The sequence below is a fragment of the Anguilla rostrata genome, chromosome 3 (assembly GCF_018555375.3).
Source record: "Anguilla rostrata isolate EN2019 chromosome 3, ASM1855537v3, whole genome shotgun sequence".
In the NCBI taxonomy this organism is placed as follows: Eukaryota; Metazoa; Chordata; class Actinopteri; order Anguilliformes; family Anguillidae; genus Anguilla; species Anguilla rostrata.
This window is the reverse complement of record NC_057935.1, coordinates 18078621-18089911: the sequence shown is the minus strand read 5'-3', so window position 1 is coordinate 18089911 and position 11291 is coordinate 18078621. Positions and strand designations below refer to the sequence as shown.

The following is an 11291-nucleotide window of genomic DNA, read 5'->3' as shown; positions in this document are numbered from 1 at the left end:
CAGTGTAGTCTGATTTCAAAATGGGTTTATAACCCCGAGGTTGCTGGTTTGATTCCCAAGGGCAGTTTTGTACCCTGACATGCAAGGTACATAAAGGGGAAGCTGTGTTGATTCTTTGGATAAGACTTATGAAAAACTGAATAAGTTGGACAAACTGGGGTTAAAGAATGTGTGTTCTGTGAAACCAAGTCAGCCACTCTTCTCTCCACATTGACCTTATTGGAGTAAAATTGGTATGTATGATTTTTTGTTGTTGTTACTGATGCAAACAGAAAGCGGTTTGATGGATCCTTAACTTTATTTGAGAGAACATGTGCAACACAAGGTCACTCTTTTACATTCTCCTCAATAGAGTGTCGGAGTGCTTGTTTGTACAATCACAGTGTGGTATTTACACAATTACAAAACTGTAACCCAAAATAATTTTACACGATCGAAAACAATGCAAAGGATCAATATAAAACAAGTTGTATGTCTTTAAAGCATTTTCTTTATCCTGAAAAACTAGTCAATATTGAACTTAAACATATTCCAAGTATTTTAAAGAACATTTTACATTAACGGTACATCAGTGTCAAAAGCATTGTGGAGGCATGTGCCATATTTTGTTTTCCTCCAAATTAGGAAATAAAGCACACCACCTCACATAGCTAAAGCTAACGCATTCTATGCAATACAGGACTCTTTATTTAAAGAAATGCCATAAAAATTTTTTTGACAAAGTAAAAAAAAAAACATTTAATATCACAAATGACCAATGTTAATCTCACAATCATAATTATCTGCACATTGTTTTGTGTAATAACGTTTGTTAGTTTCATGAACATGAAAACAGCACTGTGCGTCTTAATTAGAAATGTTCCCAAGACCTCCCCAGCTGGAAAACATTAGTTCTCATGTTATCCTGCTCTTGCGAATTTGTTTATTTCTAATCTTGATTGAGGTTTTCCATGGAAAGCCTTTCTGCTGAGGCTTGGAGGAAGGACTACTGCTGTCAGCATTTTCATACAGAAACCAACTCGATTTTGGAATCCAATATAAACCTGCCGCACTGACCACCTACTAGCTGAGGTAGGCTGGCAACTGCCCAACCTCAATATTGTTTGTTATGCCTTGCCAAACCCTCAGTGCAATCCAGGATTTTCCACAGTTTTCCAGGTGCACCCCTAGGCATAAGAAAGATTTTCCAAGGACCTAGAGTGACCGGATATTGAATTGAACCAGGCCCCTGATTCAGACTAATCACAATATTATCTGTCCTTCACCTTTCCTTTGAGTATCATGTTTACTCAAATTGTGCATGCTTTTCTCTCCTTCCCCCCCCGCCCCCCCAATTTGAAATACCCAATCATCTTCTGAGCCATGTTCCTTATTGCACAGCAGTTTGCAAGTTGAGCTGGCACAGACATGAGTCGTAGGAAGATGCTCGTTGTGCAGCTTAATAGGTAGACTTTCAGGTACCGAAATGACCAGTGGGGGTTTGCTGGTGTGTAATGACGTCAACCCTCCCGACCCTACCGGCCTCAGTTTAGCACAGATATGGTCGGGATTCTGTACCTGACCGTGAGGCCCATCCATGCACTAGAGCGGTGAATTAACAGGATGATCCACCCAACTTCCCTGTGTTCTGCATTTATTCTTCATTCTCTCACCATCTCAAAATATTTTTTGTTGATTTGTGTAACTGCCAATTTAGTTACACCTTGTGAGAATGCAAGGGGGGGTGGGTAAAGCAACATTGACTTTCAACTTGTGACACCAAGGACTATATTTAAGGACCAGGCTTGTGCTTCGATTGAATCAGGGTCTAATAGCAATTACAGTCAACCTGAAGGTGTTAATTGGAGTTTTCACTCCAAGAAGGGGGGTGGGGGGTTGGGGGCCTACTTATCCAACATGTGGATGAGGTCTGGTAAATGACACTAAATTCATAAAAAGGCATTACTGAAACGTAAATGTAAGGCAGCTTTTTCCCAGTGTTAAAACTTGAGTTTTTGTGAACCACGCTGTGCTTTCTAGCGGAAGTCACAGTCTGAAGACTGGGAGGATCCTGAGAGACCAGACAGTCTCAGAGTCGGCTTTCGAAAGCAGACAAGAGCAGGAGAGGGAAGGATTTCAGCCTTGTGAAAAAATGTAAATGCTAAAAACAGGGCTGAAAGTGTCCACTACTCATCATGGACAATGATTGATTAAAGTGCCTGTGTAACAATCAAATGAGAAAAAGATTATCCTAAACTCAGGGAAAAGCTATTTACTATGTACTATAGTAGGCTATATCTGCTGCGGAGCCTCGAGAATGTTTGCCATGGGACATATGCACGTTATAAAGATGACTACGCAATCGTACTACACTGTATTCATACCATGCACGGAATGTTGACAAACCAAAAAATATTTCCCCTCACTTCCTTATGTTGCGTTAGAAAATCCACTTTGGTAAATATATTTTAAATGTGACTGCATAGCTTACTCACTTGGTTAATAATAACGCATTAGCACCATGAAGGATTACAGAATACTGTGAAAAAAAAGTTTACAATAGAGGTTCATAAAGCATGAAAATTTCGGCATGTATTCATTAATAATTTGTTTGACCCTTTAACCACTTCTGAAAGACACTTCAACCCATGTTTGAGTTAAGCAACTTAAAACACATATTCCTAAGGTTATATAAACAAAATACTAAGCTAGATAATAAATGCAGAGTATTCCGTATTATAACTAATCGCGAATGCACTATATAAACTATAGGTTGACAAAAACACTGTCAAAGGCAAGGCCTTACACTTGGTTTTACAGCTCTAACAAAGAATCGAACAGAAGGTACTTTAAAAATTGTTCTTTCCCTCCTTTTGCCCTGTAAAAACATTTTTTTAAATGTGCCACCTGTAGTTTAGAGGAGCTATGTAATACTAGAAATTCTCTTGCCACACTGCATCGATACAAATCATCACATCTCTGCCTGTGCTTCTGAAGGTCTCTTGCATAAAAACTGCATTCCTCCTTAATATTCATGGCTAATGAAATCTGCGCTGATAAAATAGCATTGCTCTGAGTTAAATTAATGTAGCTGCTGCTCAGGCTGTTACTAAAAATGTCTATTAGTTCAATAGCTGGGATATATCTTGCACTGGTGCGGAGGGAGGGTTTGTGGGAATTGCGGTTTGCAGCGATACCATCTCTGTAATGGAGTTACACAACTGAAGGAAGTGGGGGACTGTCTGTTTCGGCTTTCTGCTCCAGAGGACTTCTCAGGCTCTTAAAGGCAAACCTAAAGTACATCATATGACCCATGGCAATAAAAGCGACTGAAATAATGACCAGCAGACCAAAGGCCTCTGGGTTTGGCGCTAGAATGACCATGATGAAGTGCAGCAGGTCCAGGAGGCAGTTCATGGAGTTCTGGATGCCATTGATTACCCCTCTTTCAGACTCAATCACATTCTCTTGGATCAGTTGGGTTACAGTTAAATCGAAGGACCAAAGACCTGAAGACGACAGTAAAAAAAAAAAAAAAAAAATTCTAGAGATTAGGAACTGGAAATGGCAGTTATATCACATAGCCAAGTCAGAGCTGTAGTTCTGTTCAAGGTTCCATCATTTTATAATTATGGTACTGATAAAGAGACTTCTTATTTCCATGTCATAGATCACTGTTTCAAAGGTTATTTGCTTAAGCTTGGCATCATTTGAAATTTGAAAGCAAAGCTTCTCTCAATACTGGTTTCATTACATGTGGCAGTGACAGAAAGCATTGTTTAATTCACTCAGGGTCTGACTCTAAAAATACTTACCAACTCTAGCAGCAATGACACCAGCAAACAGAAGGCTGACGGAGAGGTAGGACTCCACCTGTGGCTCCATCTCGTACATCGTGGTGGACCCGTTGACCAGGCTTTGCAGCTCGGTGGTGAGCACGGCCAGCGGGGTGGGATTGGCCTCTGGCAGGGTGCTGTCATCCATGTCTTGGAAGGGCGAGACGGTCAGGTCGAAGGGGCTGCCCGGCATAAAAACGGAGACGACGCAGAGCAGGAGGCAGGAGAGCTGGGCCAAGCCTGAGATGAAGCCCGTGCGAATCAAGCCGCACCGCTTCCTCATCCAGGTGAAGGCCACCGTGCCACAGATTCCCGAGATGGCCGAGGCGCCCATGAGTAGGCTGAGGACGGAGCCGTTCAGGCCCTGGGTGTAGGCATAGCCCGTGGTGATGCAGTCGAACCCGAGCACTGTCATGTAGAGGAAGGCCAGAGACATGCCTGCAAAGAAGATTGACTGGTTGTAGTAGGCCACCCAACCGTCCCTGAAGGTGCGGATGGGCTCGGACATCTGATGGCAGCAGCTCAGTTTCTTCTGGGACTCCGCGTTGGCCAGCTCCACCTTGTTCATCAGCTGAGAGCCCTCTGCTGGTTTCTGGCCGCTCTCAAGCCCTGTGGTGGACGAGAAGAGGAACATAATAAATGGCAATAAATAACACAGCTCCTGACTGTCGTAAGGAGGGGGGTAACCACTTTCACCAGCACCAGCCATGTAACTGCACTGAAGGGTTTGGCTCATTAAGAAATATTTTTTCTACAGAAAGAAGACATTTTGTTGAACAGATGGGAAGTTCTGAGATACTGTGCTTCACCTTGCTGGATGTTGAGCTGTTTCAGCTCCTGGTCTTCCTCCTTCTGTCCAGCCTTGATAGCCAATGCAGGGGTCTTCTGGTACACCTTCCAGAGCAGGAAGTACTCCAGACACATGGAGCAGAGGTTCCAGCCAGAGATGAACCCGCAGCCCAGGAAGTACTCCAGATACACGGAGCAGAGGTCCCAGCCAGAGATGAACCCGCAGAAATGGGACCCGAACGACATGATCTGCCCAACCAGCATCGGGGCCAGGATATTAGTGAGCTGGTCAATGATCCTCACTGTGGCATTCATGTCTGATGAAGAAAAGTACAAAGAAAGTTAATTAAACCTAAGAAAAGAACATGATGCAGAGTAAATATGACACGCAAAGCTACAGGTTTGTCAGTCAACAACGCTAATGGACATACCACCATGTAGTCTCCACCCTGTCTAATGATGGAAACTACAGTATAAAGACCTGGCCTGGTTAATATAATATTTGGATAGGAAATATGAGGAAGCCCAGACTATTGCTGAAAGTGACGTTAATAGTCCAGTAGGGGTATAATGATCTCTTCGCACTATGCATAAATTGAATTCATATTCACTATGCATATGTTGCTTTTAGCAACAAGTGCCTTTTAGCTCCTGATCCTTGTATGTCTGTTCTGTTTTTTTTTTTTTCTTTTGGTATGTTTTTAATATGAAACTTTTATTTTTCTGCTGTCATCTTGACCAGGACGCCCTGGCAGAAGAGATATTGTATCTCAATGGGACCTTCCTGGTTAAATAAAGGATAATTAATTAATTAATTAATTCCCCACTGCAGTGACTGCAGAGAATAACTGCAGAGAATAAGTGGCTCTCCAGTGTCCCCTCCCCTCAATCTGGCTATCAACCCAGCCAATAAACTCTCACGGGCTTTACAATCTCCCCAATCCTCTTCATCATGGGAATGAACCTCCTCATAACAGCTGCCAGGAAAGAAGCCTGAGGGCCAAGAATGGAATCGGGTGACAGACAGCCCCCAATAAGAGGCAACATGGATGACCTCACTATAACAACTATAACCCATGTGGAGGCAAGGTCGGTCCTAACGACGCTTGGCGACATGGCAACATGGGCCAGGATGAAGTTCAAACCTAAGAAATCAAGGAGCACGGTGAACAAGAAAGGGAAGATAACCAACAAGTTCAAGCTGCAAGTCCAGGGGGAGGTCATTCCATCAATAGAGGAGAATCCAATCAAATGCCTCGGGAAATGGTTTGACGATTCCCTGTCTGAAAAAAACAACGTCACCAACACTGAAAAGCAGATAGTCGAGTGGCTTACAGCCATTGGAATGACAGGAAAGGGGAGGAAAACAGCAGCCCACAGGTTGGGGGAGGCAGCAGAAAGAGCCTCTTGCTGGTTATGGAACAGGAGGGAAGAGTTGAACTGGAAGCCAGGAGGAGATGGGCAGTGATTTGGGCGCCACCACTGTTGACTCGCCAACGAGAGGGTGTTACGGTTTAGGTCTGTTGCAGATATCTAGGTTCTGTGACTGCTAACAAAAAGGCCTAATCATCACTGTACTCATTAAGCAATCTGAAGACCTAAGTGGATAAAACACTACGGTTTCTTTCTGCCTTCATAAATCTTCTGATAAGGAGTTTACACATTTCCTGTAGGATATTCAGGGGAGCTGCAGGTTGGTCAGTGGGTTTAATGTGTATCCCTAAACCAACATAGTACATATCCAGGGCTTTCATAAATCAATCTGTTCTGCCATTGGACTTTAACAGTTGTAAACATTCCATCAAGATATGAAATCAGATGATGGCCAGTTCTGCTACCACTTTTCTGCAACGTGACAATGGTTTTATTACCTAACAAACCGAAGTGAGGTCATAAACCCTTTCCTCTGATAGAGGTGTAGCCAGCTGGCTGGCTCTGATTTCCACATGTAAACCTAAGACAAGCTGAGACCCTTACCTGCCAGTTTGCTCCTGTCCTCTCCTGCTACTACAACAACCCAGTCTCTCTGGATGGTGATAGAGGTGGCGGTGCTGGCCAGATTGGCAATGTTGGCAATGGTGATGACCATGACGTAGCAGGCAGTCTGTAAAACAGCACAACAAGAAGAACGGCTGCTCAGGATTCTCTGCTTTTTCATTCAAATCCATTGTTAAGACCATTAAGAGAATCTTTAGAAGGCGAGAACACACATTTCCCAAGTAAGGCCTGAAGCAGAACCACAGGACTGTTCTAAGGGGACCGGGTGCGTAACTAGAAAGCTGTAAGTTCAAATTCATGGTTATACCCTGTTCTTTAACATGATAATAAACCTGAACTTCCTCAGAAATTACCCTGCTATATAAATGTTAACTGTGTGCTATGCAAGTTGGCATGGATTAAGGCTGTAAAGAAAAGCTCATGTTATGTAAAAGCAACTAACGGTTAACAAACAAACTCATTTAAAAAGTCATTTAACATTTTTCAATTATATTTTGCCATTTGGCAGGTAGTCTTGTCCAGAACAGCTTACACAGTTTACAGATAATCTGTTTTTACTGAAGCCATATCTTGTACAAGGGTACGATAGCAATGTCCAGCTGGGACTCAAACCAAAACCCTTTGGATTGCAAGCGTAGATTCCTAACTATTATACCACACAGTTATCTAACCAGTATGAAAGTAACCTGTACGTATGTTTAGTGGCCACCTGGGTTCCATTCTGGTTTTCTCTCTGACACAGTTGGCTTGCATGGGTAAATGAATGGTATTTGACACACTGCTCAAGCCACATTTCTCCTGTCACATGTGATAGAAATCTCGCTAAACGTGCGGTCATGAACCCTGGATCTTGTTCAGCCCAGAATGGAAAAATCAGTGGGCAGCACAAGATTAGCACAACCCATCCTGCAAACCCTGGGCCTCTTACAAACAAAAACATCTCCTTTTGCACTATAATGCCTCCTGTTAGTTTGTCACCATACATGCATTCAAGCAAACCTCACAAGCAACCAGAAAACGGACCCTTTTGCAAACACTGGGAATTACATTCACAAGACCTGACTGATGAACTTAATCAGAAAAAAAACATCAGGCAGCCCCTCCATAAAATTTTAATTAGAATTTAGTTTAAATGTAAATTAGTGAAACACAATGTTTACACAAGGTATTTCATCAACTCTCCCTGCCACCACGATGATCCATAAGTACTGTAAAAAAGAAAATTTTGCTTAATTTTAAACAGTTAAACTGAACATGGCAGGCTCATGCTTATGAAAACTTATGTTTTCATATAAATATGTGAAATGGCACTTTTTGATAAACTTCTACTTCATTTGGTTGGAAAGATTAAAAATGCAATATAGTTCGAAATTTTGCATAATATATGGAAGGACCTTTCAATAACATTTTAATAATAGTGAACACTTGACAGGTGCTGCATATAAAATGTATTTTCTGTCATCCAAAATTTGGATGCAGGGGTATAAAATGAACATTTGCTTACATTTGTATAAAATAAAATTTGCATACATTTCTTGGCTTCTCATTGGCTTCACAACAAATTTAATTTAAAAATTTGAGAGGACAGAAAAAGGTGAAGTAGGCAACTTACAAGCAACCAACCGTTGTACATTCCTTCAAGTGTCAACTTAAACCGAAACACCACCATAAGGAGAACCCCACATAGTATCACAGCGCTGTTCTGGACCAGCAGGGAAGTCTGGGCGACTGTTTTGAAAAGATAAGCACACAAGAAAAATAAGGAAAAAAAGCTACATATTTTTGCAATGCTGGAAATATCTGACAAACATATTCAAACATGACTTTATTACCAAACTAAATGACTATTGTCAACGAAAATATATTTTAAATGTTCATAAGTAAGATCCTACTCTGGAGTTAAGTTTCTCACACCTTCTCACACCATGGCTGCCCTGGTGAGGCGGATGTGAGAGGATCTTTTCACCGCGTCTCATTGTAATATAAATATTTGTTGTATTTATAAGATTACCGCTTCCAAAAGCTGGATAGGATTGTTTGTTTGGAAGGTTTTATCGATAATAATTATCACTACATGCCAAACCAGCCCGACTCCAAGAGAACAAGATCGCAGCTTGGTTCAAGCGACTCTGAAATGGCGGACAGCGGCGGCGGTACCGTGAGTACTATGGAAGAAATTAATATAAAGCTCAAAAAGCTGGATTTGTTGGAGAGGGTGGTTAATGACCTTGCTTCGGTAAGTAAAGACATTATTCATTTGAAAAATGCCATTGGCATGAACAACGAGCTAATTCAAGAGCTGCAGCAGGAAAATAAAACCTTAAAGACAAGTCGAGGCGCTGATAAAAACAACTCACAAACTGAAAAAAGCAAACAGACAAATACAAAACAAAATCCTTGATTTAAAGTGTAGGTTTATGAAAAATAATATATATATTTTTTTTTTATTATTCTTCTTTCTTATTACTAATAATTATGATCTTATGGGACATGCGGCCAATGTCATGTTGTCCAACAAAGAAATGCAATTTGGGACTAGATGCTTTATGTGGTTGTATGTTTTCTGTGTGTTTGTTTGTTTTTTGTTTTGTTTTTTCCTTATCTAATCATGTCCACCATTTTGTTTTTGTTTCTCACCTGCCACATGACTGTTGGCTGGTATGGCATTTGTGTTGATTCTTTTTTTTTTTATATAATGTTTTTTATCTTTATATGGATCAGGGTAAAAGGATACACCACACAAAAAAGTTTCTCACACCTTTCAATCTGGGGTTTTTGTCCACCCAATCTCCGATAATGGCTCCAAGCAGCAGCACTGACCCTGCTACCACAAGCCCGTATACGGCCGTCAGCAACAGGCTATTGCCGTACAGCTCCACCAGAAACACGGCCACAGCGAAATTCCACATCCGGTCTCCCTGAAAATCAAGTACACCAAATGTCAAACAGGAAATATGAACACGAATCACACACCTAACCTAGGCTACTCCAAATTCTTCAGTGTGCAGGTAGCTGGCTGCAGAGGTGGACAATCCAGGGGTCAGAAAGTAAAAGTCCTGCCATGTATTTCATCCATCCCTGAACTCAGCCAGCTGATTTAGCTCTATCTCCTGGCTGAAGAATGGTGCTCATTAGCAAATCCAGGTGACTGGAACAAAATCCTGGGATGAACTTTTACTTTTAGAACCTGGATTGTCCACCTCTGGCCAGCTGTTATAGTGTGGTAAACCTGTTGTGGGAGTAGACGTTCTTGGGGGGGGGGGGGGGAGACAGGGTAAAAGATTCACAGACAGAAGATCCGTGTACTTTTGGAAAATATCTTTTACTGCAAATGTAATCTGAATTCCTCGGGCAGCACTGCAGTCAAGCAACATTTTTTGTATAAGTATTGAATAAATTCATCTGATTCTCTGAGTCTGTGCATGCACACATAGTGACACCTGTCAACAGAAAATAGTCATAGATAAACTGTTAGATGTGTCCAGTGTAAGTGTGTACTGTTGTAATTTTGATGCATCCTCAGATATGTTTCGCAATATTTATCGCTGATACTTACCCAAGTTGACAGGGCATGTCCAAGATATATAAGAAACTTCGCAGATGTAAAGAAATTGCGGGCAGATTCTGCAAGAATTTGCATGATATCAATTAAGGTGTATTGGGCATATTAAACACGTTCAAGTACTATTACATTAATTCACCAATTGCAAGGAAATTAAACGTTGGCTACTCAAAGAATGAATTATCATAATCAGACAAGCAAGAAATATGGCGAAAAACCTACCACAGCGATTTTTTTTGGATCCAGCGTTGTCCATATTCTATATTTTCAGTCAAAATCCCTTTGTGCGTTTTTATCGATCGGCACAAGCACTGAAACTGTATTATCTGCAAAGAATACTAAATTGCCCTTTTCTCCTCTCCAAACTTAGCTATCACTGTAGCTGAAGTTGGAAAGCAATGTTCGAAAAGGTTTTTAGTCAAAATGCAAAATAATAACAAATCCTGCCTGCGATGTCCGTATCGGGCTCTCCATAACTACACAGCCGACTGTTTCAAGTCAGTATTTATAGAGTATTTTGCGTCATTGATCACGTGGTACAATCCATGAGCATCCAACACAACCGCTGCTGGTATTGAACCCGGCGGCGGGTGAGCGCTTATACCTCAACACTACGCCTATTAATGATACATATGATACATATTATTTATTTGTTTAATCACAAATTTAAAAAAATATTTCATTAATCACATGTCGATTTCCTGCACCTGTCTTGCACGTCCACAGACGTCAAAAAGCATCTCCTAGTCGGACGTTCAAATATTTTGTTAAAAATGATGTTTGATAAGTTATTTAAAAACGGTTTTGTTTATTGTGTACAAGCTAACAGCAATGCTAGTAGCCAGAGTAACTGCTACCTACAGTGCAAAACATGTATATTCATATTTACAGCGACGTACAATGTAATATTTAGTTAAGAACACGGACAACGAATATTTTTGTGTTGTTTTTATTTAAAGTTTTCACCAGCTTGTTAATGAAGAAGTGTGACAGTAAATGGTCAAACTTACTACGACTCTGTCTTCATTGGCTACGGTTTAAACTTGGTGTTTAGTCAGAGTTTCAACACACTGCACGAGAACACTACAGCTACAAACATGACTAAATTCTAACTATGGGAAAGTTAG

The 11291-nt window shown here is 41.1% G+C and overlaps 1 protein-coding gene across 1 annotated transcript; it reads right to left on the bottom strand.

Annotated features, from left to right (window-relative positions):
* Positions 1-279: 279 nt before the first annotated feature.
* slc40a1 (solute carrier family 40 member 1) lies at positions 280-10655 on the bottom strand. Its single transcript, XM_064326618.1, has 8 exons — positions 10387-10655; positions 10159-10226; positions 9361-9520; positions 8215-8330; positions 6582-6708; positions 4625-4921; positions 3795-4424; positions 280-3488 (listed from the first exon to the last, which is right to left on the bottom strand). The coding sequence occupies exons 1-8, from the start codon at positions 10418-10420 to the stop codon at positions 3193-3195; spliced, it is 1728 nt and encodes a 575-aa protein (XP_064182688.1). The 5' UTR covers positions 10421-10655; the 3' UTR covers positions 280-3192.
* Positions 10656-11291: the final 636 nt, after the last annotated feature.